Source organism: Aulonocara stuartgranti (genome assembly GCF_965226115.1).
Source record: "Aulonocara stuartgranti genome assembly, chromosome: 22".
NCBI lineage: Eukaryota > Metazoa > Chordata > Actinopteri > Cichliformes > Cichlidae > Aulonocara > Aulonocara stuartgranti.
The window spans coordinates 28,603,787-28,624,708 of NC_138957.1; the positions used below are offsets into that span (position 1 = coordinate 28,603,787).

The 20,922-nt window shown below is 39.9% G+C and overlaps 4 protein-coding genes across 4 annotated transcripts; 1 reads left to right on the top strand and 3 right to left on the bottom strand.

The window, feature by feature from the left end:
- Window positions 1–861: 861 nt before the first annotated feature.
- Window positions 862–7,437, bottom strand: msto1 (misato mitochondrial distribution and morphology regulator 1). Its single transcript, XM_082521864.1, has 14 exons — window positions 7,215–7,437; window positions 5,889–6,018; window positions 5,654–5,723; window positions 5,128–5,203; window positions 4,743–4,800; window positions 4,494–4,647; window positions 3,708–3,822; window positions 3,414–3,548; window positions 3,183–3,335; window positions 2,828–2,959; window positions 2,431–2,615; window positions 1,781–1,885; window positions 1,562–1,674; window positions 862–1,481 (listed from the first exon to the last, which is right to left on the bottom strand). Exons 1-14 carry the CDS (start codon window positions 7,296–7,298, stop codon window positions 1,222–1,224), a joined length of 1,770 nt encoding a protein of 589 aa, XP_082377990.1. The 5' UTR covers window positions 7,299–7,437; the 3' UTR covers window positions 862–1,221.
- A 1,266-nt stretch (window positions 7,438–8,703) lies between these two features.
- On the bottom strand, window positions 8,704–11,167 carry apoea (apolipoprotein Ea). Its single transcript, XM_082522432.1, has 5 exons — window positions 11,149–11,167; window positions 10,879–10,942; window positions 10,361–10,511; window positions 9,451–9,738; window positions 8,704–9,146 (listed from the first exon to the last, which is right to left on the bottom strand). The coding sequence occupies exons 2-5, from the start codon at window positions 10,919–10,921 to the stop codon at window positions 8,840–8,842; spliced, it is 789 nt and encodes a 262-aa protein (XP_082378558.1). The 5' UTR covers window positions 10,922–10,942; window positions 11,149–11,167; the 3' UTR covers window positions 8,704–8,839.
- A 2,923-nt stretch (window positions 11,168–14,090) lies between these two features.
- Window positions 14,091–14,989, bottom strand: LOC309699067 (apolipoprotein A-I-like; the record flags this gene model as incomplete). Its single annotated transcript, XM_082521922.1, has 3 exons — window positions 14,913–14,989; window positions 14,663–14,816; window positions 14,091–14,541 (listed from the first exon to the last, which is right to left on the bottom strand). The coding sequence occupies exons 1-3, from the start codon at window positions 14,950–14,952 to the stop codon at window positions 14,091–14,093; spliced, it is 645 nt and encodes a 214-aa protein (XP_082378048.1). The 5' UTR covers window positions 14,953–14,989.
- Window positions 14,990–18,671: 3,682 nt separating this feature from the next.
- On the top strand, window positions 18,672–19,834 carry LOC309699401 (uncharacterized protein). Its single transcript, XM_082522422.1, has 4 exons — window positions 18,672–18,699; window positions 18,787–18,834; window positions 18,919–19,069; window positions 19,162–19,834. The coding sequence occupies exons 2-4, from the start codon at window positions 18,801–18,803 to the stop codon at window positions 19,727–19,729; spliced, it is 753 nt and encodes a 250-aa protein (XP_082378548.1). The 5' UTR covers window positions 18,672–18,699; window positions 18,787–18,800; the 3' UTR covers window positions 19,730–19,834.
- Window positions 19,835–20,922: the final 1,088 nt, after the last annotated feature.

Below are 20,922 nucleotides of genomic sequence, written 5' to 3' on the forward strand. Positions count from 1 at the left end.
GTGTATCGGTCCATCCCAATGTGAAGCTGCAGCTGAGGGAGGAGAGGAAGAGCAGAACTTTGCTACGTAAACAACGGCCGCTTCTCAATAGTTTTGACCAATCAGATAAACGCACATTCTCTATAAATCTCTCTCCCAGGAGTTGGCTACAGCAGACTGCTGCTGACTGGTTTTATAACCAGAGGGAGATCCATGTATTATTCTTTGAACTGCTTGAATCATTAAATCTAACTTGAATTGGACCAGAGCTGACCACACAACAGCAGCAATAAACCTTTCTTATCAAGTTCTGGTGTGGAGAAAATATTTTTCTATAAAGATTAAACTTTATTAAATAATTTAAGTTTCACCACAATTCAGTCCATATTAGTCATTTACATTTTTTAATACTTTAGTTTGACCTAAATCACAGAAAGCTTTATTAAAGGCAGGACTTGCGCTGGATTATTGATCCAGCATGAACCAGATGATAAGCATTACAAATATTTGTGTTTAACTTTATAGGCTCTTTATTCCATTTTTAAATGTTATTACAACCATGGCAATTTATATTTTTGTCATGAAATGCATTAAACAAGTGTCTAAGATGTGCTTTTTGTAATCCCATCTAAAGCAAATTGTGGTTTTAACACAGAAGACTCACATCAACATCTGCTGTCATGTGATTAAGGCGCCCAGTGTGAATGCATTCATTATTTCCTTGGTCTTATGTTTTCCCTTTGAGGGGGAATTTTTAATTTTTTATGATGTTCTATGAAAGGTTTGCAGCACAAACAGGCAGACTTGGCCGAGGATACTAAATGTCCCATTAAACCCCAAATTAGTTGATTCTGCTTTGGACAAATTACAAAAACGCCAAAGCATGTTCAACAGTTTACTGTTCATTTGAGGCCGCAGAAAACAAACAAACAAACAAACAAAGAGTCCCTTTCTTTGCTCTGAGAGCTGTGAATGCTACAATCTATGCAACCTGTGGTGAAAGCTACGTCTTTATGTAAATACAGTCCTATGATGTGCATTTTGTATAAAATACTTTTAATTACATATGAACAGTCATTGAATTACAACCTACATGGGCAGAACTTCCTCTTTTCTGTCACCCATTACTTCAGTCCTCATCCTTTCACACAGCAGAGCACAGCTCCTCTATCTCCCTGCATCAGGCTGACAGCATGCAGGCTGGTAAACAAAGCAGGCAGATACAAGTCGTGCTAGCCAACTTCAGTCATCGTCCTCTTCCTCGGAGGAAGAGCGCATCACGCCTCTGCTGTCGTCTCTGTAACACCGGGCCAGCAGGCGCAGCTGCTCCAGGGCCTCCTGGTAGTCTGACACTTCAGGCCCTTGAGAAAGGAAGCTGGGGGCAACACGGCGGATGTCGAAAGCACTCACACCGCGATGCAGCTCGGAGAGCCAGGGGTCGAGCGCAGGACCCGACTGGAGGGAAGTCATGACGGGTACGGAGGAGACGACACGGGGCGTACCTGCAGAGAAAGATCATTCATGAAAACCTATAATAGAACGGCTCTGCGTTACACACAGACAAAAACAGAAAAACACTCACTGCCAGGCGGGGGCGGCTGGCCCTCCAGGAAGCCCTGAGCACCGAGGGATTGACTGAATATCTGCGGGAAAGGTGGTGCCAGCTCACTGGGAGTAGAAACCAGCTGCAGAGCCCTGAGACAGGGATGACAAGATGATGGAGAGAGCAAGGGTGAGAGATGAGAATTTGTTAGGAAAAAAAAAGAAATAGCAAGTGTCACGTGTCAGTGCAGAGACTCACAGAGGAGCTGAAGGATAGAAGGATCTGATGTAGGAAGCCAGGACGTCCTCTCCGCTGTGGAGACTGTGCAGAGGAGTGGGCGGTTTAGTTCCTGCAGCCAGCGAGCTGGTGAAAAGAGAATAAAGGGGGGGGAGCAAGTTGTTTATTCAAAAATGTTGACAAAACTGTCATTCACAACCTTAGCTGAAGTTTAACCTAAAGTCATTAGCATAAAGACACCAGAGCAACCTCCCCGAAGAGAGTCCAGTAACCATCACAGTGGCAGACATCCAAGAACGGGTTTCCAGTATGAAGAGCTGGACAACACCTGTTATCAGGTACCTTGCTGAGGCGCCTGTATGCAGTAAGGGTCCTAGGCTAGACCCCTAATGCTAAATAAGCCTCCAGTATGAAGAGTTGGACATGAGGGAGAGAGATAAATATGAATGCTACGGTAAGGGGGACCCAGGACAACGTTCAGGGGGGAGATATCCACCAGAGTGGAGAAAGGCACTAATCAATGCAGCACAGGAACAAGCTCTGAGGCTGGGGTCTATCACACACCAGCTATCATAGATGAAGAAGGTCAGTGGTAATTTCGTAGGGGCAGAAGCAAACTTAAACTAAAGAGTCAGAGTAGAATATAACTGACTCAATAACTTCATTCTGACCTGATGAGTTTCTGGCCTTCGAAGCCTTTGAGCGTCGCCCACTGGCCGTAGCATCGGCCGTCTCCTGCTTCAGCGCACCCAGACAGAGGCCTCCACGGCAGTACGTCGGTGTATGTGCTCAGGGCGTCAGGGAGAGAGGAGCCGTGCATCATGGGAAAGGGGACGGCACCATAAGCAGCCACGACCTGTGATTTAAACATTGGTTACCATAATCTCAGGCATCTCCACAGATAAATAACCTAGCTGCAACATCCAGCTAGCTTGTGAGACTTCATGTCCTTTATATACCTATAGAGCTTCGAGCTGGTTCCTTTCATGACTTGATTAAAAAAATAAAATAATATTTGCTGAAGGGGGAGGAAAAAAAACCCCAAATAAACGAACAATTGTTAAATACCTTCCTCCCTGATACAGCCAAGTCATCTGCCAACTGCCACATGGGGACGCTGTTATTTCTCAGCCTGTAAGGTGCAGTAAGGGTGTCCAATGCCAAAGCCAGGACAGAACTGGAGTGGTACCACAGTGAGGGCTGGCACAGAAGACAGACAGATACATGTTTATATATAATCCTGCATACCTGCACATATAAACTGTGTTTCTATGAGTTGAATTATCTCTTTAATCAGAGCTGTGCCAAAGTTTAAAGTTTGAGTGCTTACATTTGGATAGAACATAAAATAAGTCGGTACAAGGTCTTAAAATAATTGCTTGTTGACCAAAGGACACAATAATAGTACTGCAGCCAGTCTCACATCATAACTGAGGTGGGTGAACGTCGTGGGAGAGGACGGTCGTCTTCCCAGACCACCTCGCAAGGTCAACGGGCAGAACAAAGAACTGTGACTGGCCATGTGTACCATCCCTAAAGTGCAGTTCAGCAGGCGGTAGAGATCCTTCACTGGCGTCTGTTCAAACAGAGACAACAAATATAAATAAAGAAGCCGCGTTACAAAACATTTGCTTTTAAAGAAAGAGACACTCACTGAATCTGGGTGACTGACGGGTAACAACCCCCAGGTTAGGATGCCCCTTCCTCCGTAAGAGTCGTGAAGCAGCTCAGTGACCTTCGACCCCAGACCTGCAAAGCCATCAGCCAAGTCGCACAGCACCTGGAAGCCCTGAAAGGAAAAAAAGGATTGAGGAAGCACAAAGAGATATGCAAGAAGATGGCAGATACGAAATGGTGTACAAGTAAACTTTGATTAGCACCTTTTTAAAGGTCTTACAGTACAAAAAAATATTTCTAATTATAGGGGAGAGTGAAATGGAAGAGTTACCTGAAGGTAATCGCACTCCTCCACAAAGAAGTGCAGCCTGTCCTCCAGCTCCTCGAGCACCGACCCCTGGAGGAGAGACTCGCCCTGGCCGAAAGCCTCCAGACGGTGAGCCTCTCTGAACGCCCATAAAAGCAAATATAAAGCACTCAGTTTAAATACCTCATAACTGTAAGTCAGCAAGTCTCAAGAAGCCTTTTTAAGTGTGGTGGAGAAGCAGTTGTGGGTATGTTTTAGATCTTTATTTCATTCTGTCAACCAATTTAAGAATTTAAGAATAGAATTAATTTAGAAAACTAACTGAATGTTCTTTAATTTTATTCTAAAGTATTCATGTTTCATCTAATTACTTTAATAAAACAAAAAAATGACAGATTGGATACGTGAAGTTGTATAATAAACTTGTTTATACATTTTCTGCCTTTTCTTCCATACTGACCCACAGAGAACAGTCAGTTTTAATCCTGATTGTGAGGGAAGGCTGACATCTAGTGGTGAAACGCAGGTGAGGGCCTTCCACTCTTATTTTGTGGTCTAATATATAAAAAGTTTTCTCTGTCATAATAATCTAGATCTGGAGAAACTTCTTTGATGACAACATACAACAGTTTGCATAATGAGGTTTGGAAAATATTGGGAACATTTCCCAAACATTTTAAGCTGTTTCGATGAGATGTGACAGGAAATTCTGCACCTGCAGTTTTTATGTTGAAGTTATGGCTCTGACTCCTTTAGAGGTTCAAAGTAAGAAGCATCAACAAACTACAGGTAATGTTGCACCCGCCTTACCCATCGTGGTTGTACTGGTGGATGACCGAGATGGTCCGAGGGTGCAGGTGGATCCTGAGGAAGTCAGACCACACCTTCACGCTGCACTCCAGCCTGTAGCTCTTCTGTACTCTAGCCAGGTGGCTGTTCACTGTATCCACACTCAGTGACCTTGCTGCTGGGAGAGATTGGTTTTTTTTTAAGCTCATGTGATGATTTTGGTACAGAAACTTGTTATTTCATGCACGTTTGGTTGAGAGGTTTTCATACCTGAGCACTGAGGCTGGGAGCTGGAGGGAAAATCAGCCTCTGCGAGTATCTCCCCTTTCTACACACAAAGAACAGAATGACGGGCTCAACTCTTTGGAGACGTCTCTATTGAGCTATTTTTTTTTCTGGAAATTTGCTCTCGCACAGCCAGTTTCATGACACACAGCAGTGCATCCTTATTTATTACTTACTTATAGGGATTTTTACAAAGAGAGAAAGCAACGGTGATCTGTAACCTGGTCGCAGTCAGTGATGACACGCATGTATGCGAGTCCCTTCAAGCAGTCCAGGGCATGACACGCTTCGACCCGACTATAACTGTAATGTGTGTGTTTGTTGTGAAAATCTCTTTGTGTTAGTTTTCATTTCTACTTGAAATACTCACATCCAACTTATCAAGGTCTTCAAGGAAGGAGTTCTTTGCAGGAGGACTTTCTTCGTGCATAGTGATACTTCCATCCCTGCCAAATTTAAAAAAGTTTTCAGTATATACACTAAATATGAACAGTCTTAGGACCAGTGCATGTAATAAATGGATTAGTTAAGAATAATGGCGACTGTCAGTGCAACCCCTTAGCCTCCTAGCAGATTCACCTATGTATCAATTACAAAGTCCTACATTGGCTCATTTTCATGTCATCGTATTCACAAAGTGTCCATACCACCTGCCCAGTGGGGTGACTACAAATACTCATTCCTTTTATCACCACAGGGTAAAAAAGGGATATGCTATAGGATTTGATTTGTCCTATAGATAAATAGATTTAAATGTAGATAAATATCTATATGTAAACAAATAAACAGACCAAAAAAAACAAAAAACAAAACATGTGACAGTGTTGAAACCAGAAAACAACACAAATAAAATTTGTTATACCAGGCAGAAAACAAATAGAAAGGGTCTTGTTTACCATGTGACAGCAGACGTGTCCCTGCCTGCATCGTACAAACTTCCCTCCTGTCGCAGAGTACGAAGACTTCCTGTTACAGAATGAGAGAAAGACGGTCAGAATTCACCAAAAAAAACCCAAAAAAACAACAACTTTGTAACAAGTGCTCTAAATTAATGCTAACATATTATATTTCAGTCAGTAAACTGGACAAAGTAAAGACACAAAGTTTCCAGTATTTCTAAAAGCAAGTTACCTTTGAGATCCATGGCAATGAGTCGTGGTGTGTAGGTGACGTGGCCACCCGGAGTCTGTCCTTCACGAAACACGACATCGCTCTGGATCTCACCTGGCGGTGACTCCGGATCGTACGATAAAGATGCATCCTGCAAACAAAGAGAGGAGCACCTCTGTTTATCTGCTAGCACGGTCAAAGCAATTGAACAATGCTTACAGAAATTCACAAAGCAAACGTATCATTGTTAACAATCAACAGTCCCATTCATGAATGTATATACAACAGGTTGACAGTAAGGTGCAACCCACTGATTACATGGTCGAACAAGAACACCAGTTTAGACTTCAACAGAAAACATTTAAAAGAGCACAAATCTGGGGGGAAAAAATGAAGAAATCTTTGCACAGATGAAACCTAGATCAACTTGAACCAGAACACTGGAAGAGAAAAGTAAGGAGAAGGAGAGACACTGATTGTCATCCCAAGCATACCACAGTATCTGTCAAACATGGGAGAGGCAGTGTTGTTGCATGGGCACATATGGCTGACAGTGGAACCAGGTTATGAGTGTTCGCTAATGATGTGACTTGACAAAAGTAACAGGATGGATGCTGATGTGTACAGGCCTGTACTTTCTGCTCAGTTGAGCCAAAAGCTGGAAAATTTATTAGACAGCACTTCACAGTGTAAAAGAATAATGACCCCAAATCATCCTGCAAAAGCAACCTTAAATATTCCTCCATGACCAAATCAGTCACATGATTTCAACCCAATTCAGCATTTTTATTTTTTTTAGCTACTGAAGACAAAACAAAAAGCAGAGAGACCGACAAACAAGCAGCAACTGAGGGTGGCTAAAGGAATAGCTTGATATAGAGCACCTAAAAGGAGATGGGGAGAACAACACATTTGATGAGGTCCAATTTTGGATCTTTATCCATTTATTAAAAATAAACCTTATGTTTTGAAATACGAAAACTTTTTAATTGAGCTAGAGCCTTTGAAAATGGGGAGACTATATATAATAATATTTGCTTTAAATCTTGGACCAACAAATTATGGACCTAAATGCTCAGGTAACAGTTCTGAGTGTTTTTTATGAAAAGCTCGTAACAGTTTGCTAACCTGCTAATTCAGCAGCTTTAGCCACACAACTGTTGGCGGTTATGCCTCTGTTTATGGTCAATGCCATGCTGGTCAGTTTGACCATACTTCGTGTCCCAGTCTGTCAAACTGAGACTAACCAGAGCTAACGGTTCACAGCAAGCTCACAAGTTTGACAACACATGCACAGCTAACGTTAGCCAGCTAGCCTAACGTTAGCCTTGCACGCGCACTCCTCACCTGTAAATTCCACCAGTGAGTTCCCGCAAAGTTGGAGTAATGTCCGAGCTGGAGGGTGATCACCTCTCTGCAGAGGCTGCTCATCGTGACGAAAATCAACACGCAAGACAGAAGATAAAGCCCACAACTACGAGCATGATGGGCATGTTTAGAATTGACGGCACTGAGAGGAGACGAGCTAGCAGCGGCGACGGCTGCAAGCCATTGGCTGACAGGAGAGTAAGACGAAATGTGATTGGATGGATCAGCGACGTCAGTATGATAGTTTGGTTTCACTGTGCCTTATATTCACGTGGGGTCCAACCATCCAGTACTACAGTACTGCGTGTTTGATTGTTTATTAGACTGTTTCAAACACTCAAAGAGTATGTGACAAATATTTATATTAAAACTCATCTGAGGCTTTTTAAAATAATGCAATAGTGAACACAATAATATGAGTTATGAGTAATAAATATGTTTATATACATTTTTAGGTAATGTGATGTTTGCTTTGAGAATGATTTGATGGACAAGTATAAAAGTAGAGGATGTAGAGAAATTATATGATAGGTGCACCAGCCTCAGAAATTCCTCTGCCACTTCTGACTTCAGTCAAACAACTAACTTTCTGGTTAAAGTTTAATTGTTTTGTTTTGTTTTTTGTTTTTAAATGTATGACATAAGTTTGTAGAAGGTTTACCCGAAGTACTTTGTGTTTGTGTACAGCTGATGCAGAACCTTTCAGATAATTATTCAAATATCCACGCTCCCTGAACTTAAAGTGACGATCAGTTATTTATATTTCCTAATCAGGTTTTTATTTTTACGTTTTATTTTTTTAATTTATTTATTTTAAAGAAGTTTAGTTTCAATGAGTTTCCTGAATGGATTTGCTTGATTTAGTTTCTTTTTTATAAAAACATGGCCAGGTACAAAAACTTAGATGAGAACGCACATTTAAAACAAACCCTTTTTGAAGACAGCTGAATCACTGTCCAGTAGACATCAGAATTCTAAGCAAGCAAATACACTAAAGGCAAAACTAATAATTAAAACTAATTATTTGTATATGTTTTGTCTTTTGGTTTATTTTATGAGCACACAAAACAATTCAAGATCCCGTTTTTCTTTCAGAAGTGCAGTTTTTATTTTTACTTCGGTTAACTAAGATATTATTCAAGTTTAAATTTCAGGTTTTAGTTATCATAATAATGGGATTTTAAAAAAGGTATATTTTCTACTGTAGAATCTTTAATATGCTTATGATGGCATACCATTTGTGTTCTGTGCAATTTATATGTCGCTTTTAACAAAGCGTAGCAGTCAAAGGCAAAAATAACTTTCAAACACAAAGTTATTTATTTTCCAGTGTCCATATGCTCTGCAGGAAGTAGTCTTTGTCTTGTTTTCAGGATGTTCATCTCATCAAAGTGTAACTCTTTTAAATCAGGTGTTTGAATGTGAGAGAAGACTGCAAATGAGCTGTCTGAAGACATTACAGAGAACTCAAATGTGAGCAGCTGGTTTTTATTAAAGTCACAGGGAGTGGTCGAACAAACACATTTGATGACTTTAAACTGTTGAATTAGGGTTTTAACTTATGAAGCGATGGATAAATGAGCAGTCCAGGCTAGTTGTAGGGTTTACTGGCTTCCACTGAAATAGGACACAAAGGACTGAAAAATGTCGCGCACATCCTGCATCTTCCCCTTCAGGGTGGATCGCAGGTTGTCAGTGGTGTCCTCAAGGCGATCTTTGATGTCCTCAGCTGTATTCTGAATCTTGAGCTTCATGTTCTCCATCTGAGACATCAGCAGGTCCTTCAGGGTGGTGATCTTTGTCTGGGCGTTGTCTCGCACCTGAGCAAAGTAAGGGTCCAGTCTAGTCTTCAGGTCCTCCACGTTCTCAGAGGTGCGGGACTGAAGCTCCTCAAAATACTCTGTGACGTGTCTGAAAAATATATGTTTATATTTATATGCTTATTAATAGCTTAATCATTAAGACATTAAGTCAAACTGAAAAATAGACAAAAAAGTGGTAAAAGTTCCCACCAAGGTCAAATTCTTTCCTTCTTTCACACCAAAATGTTTCTTACATTTTAAATTCACCAGCTAAAAAGCATCAAATCCTAATATCTGAGCTGAGTTTGGGTTATTTCACCTGAATAATCCACTCACTATCTGTTCCTTTGTTTTTCTACACTGTTAAAACCCCCCAAATGTTGTTATTTTTCTGGTGAGGTTGTCCCACTCACCTCTTGATCTCCTGTGTGTCCTTGCTGAGGCGCTTCTTCATTTTACGGGTGTAGGTGGCAATTCTGCTCCTGACGTCGTCGGTGTTCTGCTCCATCATGGTCTGAAGCTCCTGGACGTACTTGTCCATCTGCTCTCGGGCCTCAGTCATGTGTTCACGGAGTTTGTCGGCCATGAGCTGCAGGTCTTTTCCCAGACGATCTGCGGCTTCTTGAGTGTAGGGAGCCAGCTTGGTCTGCAGGTCATCCTTGTACATGGCCAGCTCGGCCATGCTGTCCTGGATCAGGGTGCTGTTCATGGACGGGAGAGGAGATGGATCGGTTTAGAGGTTTTGTCTGTGGTTTTGATGCATTCAGGATCCAAAGGGGGTAAAGCACTGAATCATTTAAGATAAGTAGAAATATCAGCAGATTTTAATTGAAACACTGAGAAAGATTCGGTAAACTGTAGGACTAAAGCAAAACTCAGGAGACGCACAGGTCAAAGTTCAGCTCTCAAAATGTCTCACCTCACTGCAACCTGCTGATCAGACTCTGACACTCTGCTGTTATATAACAAAGCCAAAGCCCAGCACCATTTTGTTAAGAGCGTTTCTGTTGTAAATTCAGTGTTTCTAAGTCGTGGAGTTAAACTTTAGTAACTAGATAGAAGCAATTTGTATTTAATTTATGAAGTGAAAATTTCTGTGAACTTAAACTTTAACAAAAATATTGAAATTAATGGTTGGCAGCTGAACTGAGACACTGACTGAGACAATTGCATGTTACTGTTTTATATTAATAAAGGATAAAATTCTATGAGCTGGATTCAATTTTTAATCACAATTTTAGTGATTCAAATGCAGCCGACAGCCGAGCAGCACTGATAAAAGTCAGTATGCTCGACTACGATTACAGGAATAATTGAACTCACTCCAGTTCCCTGCTGATCTGGGAGCTCTTGATGTCCTTCACCACTACATCAGCCTTTGAGTTCAGGTCCGTGATGTAATCCCTAAACTTGTCGACTGTGGTTTCCCAGCTGTCCTGCCAGTCCTGCTGAAGCAAGCTTCGTGCGTGGCAGCCTGGTTTGAACAAAGGAAAACATGTCAAATGGTCACTTTTGAATGGTTATCCATCTTTGATCAAAAGATGCAAATTGTAGTATAAGGCTTTAAAATTATGTTTTAATTTGTCAAATCTGGGACCTATGGCAGCATTTAACTGTTAAAGGACAACTCTGATGACTAAAAAAGCTGCAGAATGCATAGTTTGTTTTATTCAGTATGTAACTAAAAGTTGAGTTGGTGTAGGCCGCATTTTTGCAAAATAAAAGCCCCCAAATCTAACAGGAGCTTACATCTTACATCCTCATTTTCTTCTCACTCCTGTATTCTACTTTGCATCCACTTTTCTTTCTATTATTTGACCCTAAATAGACAATAAACTCACTTGAGAAGACCGCCAGTGCAAGGATTACTGCAAACACCCTCATGATGACCAGAGATTAGGACACCTGGAATATGATGTACAAATAAATTTTAGTTACAAAAGACTAAAAAAAACGTATTCAAGAGACCCTTTATTGACAAATACATAACATTTTGTTGTCTAAATCATCTAACTCTCATTTGATTTGATTAATGAATCTAATAAGTATTCAAATATTTTGGACTGCAAAAAGAAATTCGACTTTTAAAGATTTCAGATCGGTAATCTTACCTCAGCGATCTGATCTGTGACGTCTGTGAGAACGACTGAGCTCGTCTCCCAGTATTTATACAGTATGGGGGCTGTTGATGTAATCACATGGATGTCAAGAGGAATTCTGACCCGTGGCCGAAGTTCCCGACTGCGTTGTTGTAACTTTATTGCTGAGCGTGTCGTTTTGGCTCCACGTCGCACACAGAAAGGAGACGTGCAGACACAGGTCAGAAATAGTAAACACTTTTGGACTCACGGCTTCCTCTCTGGATCTTCTGCTGAACTTGTGTTTGAGTTTGTTAACTAAAATGTGATTCTTTCAGCCACTCTGCCTCGAGCACCATCACATGATCAGAGAAACACGATTTTTGGTTTTCTTTTACCGTGACCTTTTCAGCCAGTGCCAGCTGACAGCACAACAATGACGAGGTTAAAGGTCGTTTTCTTGATATCACTGTTCATTGGATCTGGTTCAAAGTCTTCTTTAATTGCCACTGTGTTCATTTCTAGGACTGATATAAGATGGGAAACTTTCCAGTTAGCAAGTTTGACACAGAACAGAGCAAAGTTAATAGCTTTATTGTCTGCAGATGTGGGAACTTACATGTAGCCTTCTTCTTATTAAATATATATGTAGAAAATGTGATACATTAAACATATAACATGCAAAAAACAAAAAAAAAAATCTGAAAAGTCATGAAGACATCTACACTAATATACAAATATATTGCTTTACAAATATTTAGACCAAAAAAAACTTCTATTTTTATTTTATATTTTTTATTTGTAAGAAGTCAGAAATTAATCAAATATATCATTCAACCACTAAAACTATTTTTTCTGTTCAAGAATCGCACTAAATTACTGTCATTTGGCATCTTAATCGAAAAATAATAACATGCTTTACTGGTTTTTTCAGCTGTTTTCTAAAATAGTAAATGTGAAAAATAATTGATAACAAAATTATTATATTTTAGCATTAAAAATATATAATTTTGATTAAAGATGTTGCACTGGTGGATAAACAAATATAGAAGTATAATATATTTTGGTAATTATGAGCATGTTTAACACTGTGGCATAAACCTTACAATAATACATTTGTAAAGCACTGTACAGTAACATTTATGTATTTTAGCATAAAGGAATATTGCAATCCAAGCACATTGTGTGTAGTTGTTTGATTTATTTTTAACAGCCAAATAAACTATTAAATTTATTACTTCATGTTGACATTACTGTTTGAAATTGTGTAATTAAAACAGATAATATTCAGTAGTGCATTTATTACACACTAAATTGTTTTTATGCATTTATTCAGTTTATCGATTTAACAGTTTTGCTTGTCTTATTTTTTCTTCTTCTATTTTGACCTCTAAAAATCAGTAAATAAAAACAGCAACACTAAAAGTTATGTGATCTTTTATTTTAACGAGTTACAAGGCACTTAACATGAATAAAAACGAATGCCTTTATTTATCAATTTAAATAATAATTTTATCATTATTTATTAAGTTTAATATTTATTTGATATATATTTTTAGTGAAACAGCAAAGAAACCAAACTGGAAACTTCTGTATTCTGACAAAGTGTAATTAATTATCTTTGTAACCAATAAAACAAACTCTGTGCTTTGTAATTAAATTAATGCCACAGTATTTTGGCAGCATGTGGAAACACTTTTAAAGAAGTTTACTTACCAATCAGAGGTTGGGCCCTGTGAGTATTTGGTTTGCATGACAGTGAACACATATATTTAAGATATGGGAAAAAGGTGGAGAACTAGAGGATTTTGTTACGGAGAAGAATGAGGGCAAAGAGAGAAACACAATGTGTAAATGATGAAATCACTGGTGACCATGTGACGAGCAAACGTTCAACCAAATCTGAGCCCCTGTACTGTTAAAGATATCGTCCCGATGCATTGATTGAAAAGTCGCTCTCTTCTTAAATCCTACTGAAAAAAATGGTATGATCACCAGCCACACCGACAGGGCGAGGGTGGAGGGGTTGACGGTTTTGTTCAGTATTTACTGAGCTTTTGTTCCTTTGTTGCTTTTTTAGAAGCTGTCTTCCTTTGTCTTGTCTTTGTGTCCCCTTTATTTCCCCTCTTAGAGATTCCAAGCCCTAAGCCTCATTCTTCATTGTGGTTGACTTTGCCCACCTGTGTCCTTTGGTTCCCTGCATACTTGTTCTACTTAAAAGTACTCAATAGTTTATGGAGAATCTGCAATTTTTTAAAAAAGTTAAAAACATGTGTAATGTTTGCTGCAATATTGTTCTTTTTGATGTTTCACCCATAAATACAGGGCAGCTTTCTCATTTCTGTTGAACTGCTATGAGCAGAATTAACAGCTGTATCTGTCTTAACCTTTCCTGAACAGTGAACATGCCGAAAGAGCCAAACAGAAGATCAAAGTTATCACAGAGATAACAGTCTGACCTAGTAGCAAAACCTATGTAAAGTCAGATAACACTGGCTACCAGATCAAGTGAGGCAGTAAATTTTTAAAAAAGAGGCAGCTGAGTGCATTTTGTTACCTGATGGTGATGATTTTTCTGCTCATCATTTAAACGTTTGATTGTTTTTTCTCTGCAGATTTGCTCGGTTTGTGTTTGTGAGATTTTGTTAGACACATAAAGGTGACCGTGCTTGACTTCATTTGCACATTTTTTTAAACATCACATGTATTTTCTCTTTCTAACACAAAGAAAAGACCAAAAGTTCCTTGAATGTGTTTATTGTTGTTTGTCAGATAACACTTTTAGAGGTAAAACGTAACATGTAAGCCAAGAGCCCCAAGAGGCTCTTTCACAGATGTAAAATCTGAAACATGAGGTATTATGTTTTCTATGTAGACATTAAAATCCACCTTGATTTAGCAGCAATCACTGATGACAAGGCAGAAGAAAATATCTGACACCTAGTTTTTATTCTAGTCCATTTACAGGGTCAGTTTTAAGCACGCCCGTGGATCAGACCGTTGATTTTCTGGCTTATCTGGGTCATCTGGGCCTCAAAGCTCCTCTGAAACTCCTCCAGGCTCTCCTGCATCTTCTCCTTTATCTCCTCTGTGTAGGGCACCATCTGAGCCTGCAGCCGGTTCACTTTCTGCTCCAACTGCATCTTCAGCTCCTGGCTCTTCTGCTGCAGAGCAGCCTTCAGGGCCTCTGGGTCCTCAGCGTAGGAGGCCGTGTCTTTCTTCAGCTCCTCCACCTTGGCCAGCAGCTCCTCGGTGTAGGGCTGCAGTCGGGCCCTCACGGCTTCCAGATCCGTCTCCATTTGGGTCTTCAGCTTTTCTGCCTCCTGGGAGAACTTAGACATGAAGTCCTGGGCCAGAGGAGCCACCTGAGTGCGCAGGGTGTTGGTGACCGTGTTGATGGCATCAGTGCTTGTTGCAATGAAGGTGCTGCAGAGATAAGCAGAACTTTGAATTAAAACTTCTTCATCTTCAAGTTTTTTCTGTCAATATAAACTAAAGCCACTTGAAACACAAAATTCAAGCTTTTTAAGCACTGTAGGACTCTTACTTCATTTCCTGTCCCATTTCGGACTCTCTCATCTTCTTCAGGGACTCCTCAGCGGTCGCGGTTACCTTTGCAACGTAGTCCCAGAAAGCATCTTTCACCATTTCAGCCTTCTGTTTGGGCTGGTCGTGCCATGTGACGTTGGCATTGCAGCCAGCTACGAGAAATGAGGCAAAAGCATTTCTCATTCACTGTTGTTTGTGAATATCATGAATACTTCTTGATCAAAGATAATGGATGAGAAGTCTCTCACCAGTGAAAACGGCGAGGACGAGAACCACGAGGACCTGCATGTCTGACGTGGCACCTGTAAAGAAACTCAGTAAAATTAACAGTTTGTGGTGATTTTTGTCAGAGAAGGCAACAAATCTCACTGCTGTCCTAACTGGTGCACCTTCTGTTCAGTCTATCAGCTGCTGAATGCTGTGTGTGCTGTCAGGACTCAGTATATATAGGCAGCCGGTCGTGTGGAGGAATCAGGAGTAAAGTCCAGCGCTGAGTGCTGTTCTGTCATGGCTGCTTCCACATCACAGGAGTGCTAACAGTGTCACTGCACACATCTTTCAGAGCAGCATCTGACCTCTCTCACTGCTGACATGACTGACATTTTGGTGTTTATTTTGGAAATCTACAAATTCACACATGATCAGAACTTTAATTCGATTTTACATCATGTTTTTTGATCTGATCAACTCTGTGAGGCTTTCTGTTTTCTGCATACAAACATCTGTGGGTTGGCACTGAATGGAAACTCCTTTTTTCTAGTGCACAAAAAGGTTTTTATAAACTCTTTCATTTAACAAACTATTATCACCAAAAAAAACTCCAAGACTGGTTGAAATCAAAACTTTGATGCTCTAAAGACGCCAAAGGAAGCACACTGGTGCTGAAAAGAGAGAGGACAACACTTCCACTAAAGGCAATGGTGCGGATCGCCTGCTGGGGCCATAACTAGACAATAAAAGCAAGTATCACACAATTCTTTAATTTAAAAAAACAGACCTAACATGCAGAATTGACAACGAAGGGCAGGCAGGGGGTGAACAACAAAGACTAATACTTACATAATGACTAATAAAACATACGAAACAAAGAGAAAAGAACTGCATTTTGATACAACATAACACAAGTCCAACAGTGTTATTGTGTAATAGGGTAGAATTAGAGAAAAGGAAAACAACAAAGATAGATGAGACCACGAGGAGCAAACCCTCAAAATTAATATATAATAAATAAATAATGAAACAGTTAACTCACTGAGACAACACTGAGATGTAGAGAGGGGGAGGAAGAAAAGGGGAAACACTTCAGAGCAAGGAAGGAAGGACAGTAAAGAAAGTAAAACTAAGCATTAAAACACATAAATCACAAGTACAAAGACTCTGACAGGCAGGTAATTTAAAATGAATGTTTCTTTCAATTCATCCTCTGAGGGGATGTTGGAGCCACATGTTGTGTTGGTTTTTAACACATTTCCATAAGCCAGACTAGCATCGTCACCATCGTCTTCATCTTCTTCTCCCAGTGATTTCCAGTCCTGCAACAGTTATTCTACTGCACCGGAAAATCCGGAAGTTTCCCCTACTTTAAAAAGTTATGCAAACTTGCTTCCTTAAAAAAAAAACTAAAAAACAACAACAACAACAAGTACAGTTCACATACTTTGACTCAGGACAGTCATGGTAAGGGAACTCTTTCACTGTACTTAGAGTAATTTAATTTCTAAGAACTGGCAAATATTTGTCTGGAACTAATTCATTTGTACTCCTAAATGAGAAAAATCAAGTTAATCTAAATGTCCAGCTAAGTACTGGCAACTTTAAGAAAAAGAAGTTTTTCATTTGTTAAATTGATTTATTTACAGAAGTGGATTAAAAGAGCAGCTAAATACTTCCCTAAAAATTTTCATTTAAAACATATTATTGTTTTTGTTAAAGCCTTAATGCTATCTTTATTTTAACTTAATTTTAATTATCTGCTTCTTTTTCTTCTTCTTTTTGCTGCTATCCATCCACAGACCTTCTCTGAGGTTTCCCTCCAGCCTGGCAGCTCCATCTAGTGAGAGAAAACTAGACATTAATAATCAAGTTGTCCATGTAAACAGTCGAGTTTCTACCATTTCTCTATTGTACATATGTAACTGACCCATCTGGTTTTACAGATTCACTTCATCACAGAGTCTCAATAAAGGTTGAATAAAAAAAAACTTTAGGCATTGTTTTGATTTTAAAGTGAGAAACAGTAGATGTAATTTGTTTTACTGCAGTGCAAACAGCGTGTGTCACAAAGAAATCTCAGGTCAGTCAAGTGTGAGTCAGACTTGGTGCCCTCTGATCTGAAAATTATCTTCACTAAAGAACGTCCTTTGGCTGTTCCCTCTCAACAAACTGATAAGAGAAGCTAAAGTCTTCCTCTCAGGACAAACTGCTGATAAACACCACGCTGTTTTCAAATGATGTATATATATATATATATATATATATATATATATATATATATATATATATATATATATATATATATATATTATATGAAAAAAGACCTTGAAGCAACTGAAACAAGCGTGTGGAAGTTGGTAGACTGAAAAGATTTTCATTCAGTTTCTAATAGTTTACAGAATTAAAATTGTGTAGCTGTACAGATGTTAAGTGTAAGGCTACGTATTTGGGAAGAGTGAGGTGGAACTATGAGGGCAGCGTGTACGGGGTTAGGGCTGGGTTATGTTCTCTGAGACGTGCCGTCCAATCACGTTACAAATCCTGGAAACCTTCGTAGCTGTAAAGCTGTGTGGTCAATGAGTCTTGCTTTTATTAGTCTTTCACTAACTTCACATACTGTGTATGTAAATATTTCTTTAATTTCTCTCATGTTTTAAAGCCCTCACTGTGTGCATATTTTTATTCTTTAGTCTGCTGCTGTAGCACAGTAATTGTGGGATCAATAAAGTATCTGTCGAGCCATCAAAAAGCCATAGACTGTATATAAAAGACAGAAACCATTCATGTGCAAGATCAGGTACAAAGGTCCAGAAAATGGTACAAAAATAACTTGAAGAAACATTAATAGTTCATAATTCCTGGATTTGTGGTATATGAAGCGTGCTATATTCATTTAGTTAGGTTTAAATTCATTAACAAAGTGTCTGAGAGTTTGCTTGTTGGTCTCTGAGATCAGATGGGCAGATATTTAACACACCGATCAGCACAAATAGTAGTAGGCATCTACTAATTAGGGCAACAGAAGACTTCTTCACCTCTGAAAATCCACCAGTGGTTAAAGTTTGGGTTCAGTTAACGTCCAACCATTGTTATAGACTTTTCACTTGGTTTATGTCAGTTTGTTTCTATTTCACATGCAACTTTAAAAGTCTAATTTGTCCCAAATTTCCATTAACACAGTCTCAGAAGCCACGAGCAGAACAAAAACGGTAAATAGGTGCAGTTCAGTGACTCATATCAGTGGAGGTGAGGTCAACGGCTGCTTGTGTTGGCGCACCTGTCAGTCAAAGCGGCCACTCCCCTTAACTCTAAGCCTTTAATAAAATCCAAATAGATGATTAAATAAAAATAAAAGAAAGACCATACAGTTGTTATAAAGGTGTAAACCAACCAAAGAGACCCAAAACAATTTTTGTACCAGTCTCGTCTTTATTTCATCAATACAAATAAAGACTTAAACATGGTGGTCTATGGAGGAAATCTAGACAGCCTCAAATGGAAATTACAGGGGAGGCAACCTGGTTTTCCTGTTTCTCCTGAAAAAAAAGCTTTCACGAGTTGTTTTCTGCTGCACCTGATTCTGTTTAGGATGTTCAAACCTAAAGAAAAACTACTCTAACCAAGCCAGATTCCAGTAAGCCTGTATCATAAGATATGGAAACACTAAGATTGTGACGTGGAGTCACAACAGTGACAAGAAACTGTCCAGCGGGGCAACCAGAGGAGGACTTTAACCTTCAGCGTCGCTATAAAGCCCGCGAGCGGTCGTCTGCACAGCACAAACCATCAGACAGTGAAGAAGAGACAAGCTGCATCTGTAAGGTAAAAGATCTTATTTCAAACTATATAATCTTAAATCAACCACTAAATCCAGCTTTAAACTAAGCACCTGTTCTCTTCATCCAACAGCATCAACTTCAATCATGAAGACGCTCATCGTTCTCGCTCTTTTCTCCGGTGAGTAAATCTTCCCTTCAAATTAAAAGCGGAACCCATTTTAAATCACAGCTGATCAAATTAACCGTCTGCTTTCATCCACAGTTTGCAACGCCAACATCCTGTGGCCAGAGCCTCCCAAGTCCAACCTGGAAGTGGTGAAAGATGCCTTTTGGGATTATGTTGCAAAGGCCACACAAACCGCTGAGGAGTCCCTGAAGCAGATCAGAGAGTCCCAGCTGGGAGAGGAAGTGAAGTAAGAGTCAGCATGAGGAGTCTGAAGAAGTACAAAATATGTACATATATTATATGTTTTCAGTTTAATAACTTCCTGTTTCTGTGTATCAGCACCAAGATCTCTCAGAGCGCCGACACCGTGAATCAATACGTCGCTACGCTGCACACTCAGGTGGCTCCTTTGACCCAGAACTTCATGACTCAGTTCTCCCAGGAGGCCGAGCAGCTGAAGGCTCGCCTGGAGAAAGACCTGGCCGCTATGGGCACCAACGCAGAGGAGATGGTGGCGAAGATCCAGACCAAGGTGGATGAGCTGAAGAGTGGAGCTGAAGCCTACGCTCAGGCCATGGACCCAGAGCCCATGAAGGCCGTCCTGCAGCAGAAGAGCCAGGAGCTGAAGGAGCAGCTGGAGCAGAGCATGAGCCAGCTGCAGGCCCAGATGGTTCCCTACACCGAGAACATGAAACAGAAGATGGAGCAGAGCCTGGAGGAGTTTCAGAGGAACATGATGCCCCTGACCCAGAGCTTTGAGACCCAGGTGGCTCAGAAAACCCAGGAGATCCAGCAGAGGTTGGCTCCCTATGGAGACGAGCTGAGGGAACGGCTGGACTCCAGCGCTCAGGACCTGCAGACTCAGCTGAACGCCCTGTGGAAAACCTTCACCAAGATCGGCCAGTAAATGGACTCTGTCTCAGTCTTAAGCCTTAAGCGCTTTCTCTGTATCACAAACCAAATATTTATTTCATCTTCACTCCTGTCTGTTTTATGAAATAAAAATCCAGAAGTTCTGCATTTTCTGCGTCTTGATTATCATTAAAGGTGTGTCAGTAATTCAACGAGCATGTTTAATCTCTGAAAAGCTTTACTCGTAAAAAGTTGAACATTGATCTTACCAGTTGGGGAATGGGGGGAAATGGGGGGGGGGGGGGTCAAACTCACTTTAGTTTTATGATCTTGTTTTTTTTCCACATTCAGTTTGTAATTACACAGCACAACAAACCTTTAAATTTAGAGCATTGTGAATAGTTAAAATACTTCTCTGGAATTTTCATACTTTGCAAAGGACCTTTTGGTGGGCCAAAGGTTTGACACCCTCCATCTAAAATAGCATAATGTATCGCTCACCTACAGATTAGTAGTAGCGGTAAATAGGTGCCCCAAGGTCAATAACTATTCATCATAAGTAAATACCAAGCTTCAGTGGCGCTCATATATGTACTGGTATACATGTTAAGCTTTAAATGTCACTGGAGGAGTGCAATTTGTCATGATGTTTATGTTCTATAGGCTGATAATCCTGAAGGATCACTATTTTCATACCAATTAAACATGTGCATCTCTCATGTCTCAAATTGATTTATATCTATTATTTATACTTCCACTTGTTCTATTTACTTTTTCCATTAGTTTTTACTACCTGTCTCCAACTTCTTTTATTAAATACATCTAAAAATATTGCTGTTGTGACAAACAGCCTCTGGGATGTACTTCTGGTTTATGGATCTAACATGCGGGAGAAAATATCTTAACAGAGAAAAGTCCTTTGGCTGTTCCCACAACAACCTGATAAGACAAAGGAGCAAAGTCTCCAACCCAAGATAAACTGATGAACAATTCAAATGACGCATAGAGAGATTGAAGCAAATGAAACAGTTATTCAAGCAGCTCACTCTGTTGTACTCCGAGCACAAAATGATATATGTGAAAGATTTCATTCAAAAGTTCTGTTTTACTTTCAATTTGTTAGAAAGTGATTAATGCCACCTCTTATTGATTTGTGGGTTTTGTCTTCTTTTTAGGACATTGTAAGGCAGACTAAGAGGGGCTAATTCTGATCTATTTTCCACCATAGAATATATTTACTTTCAGTTT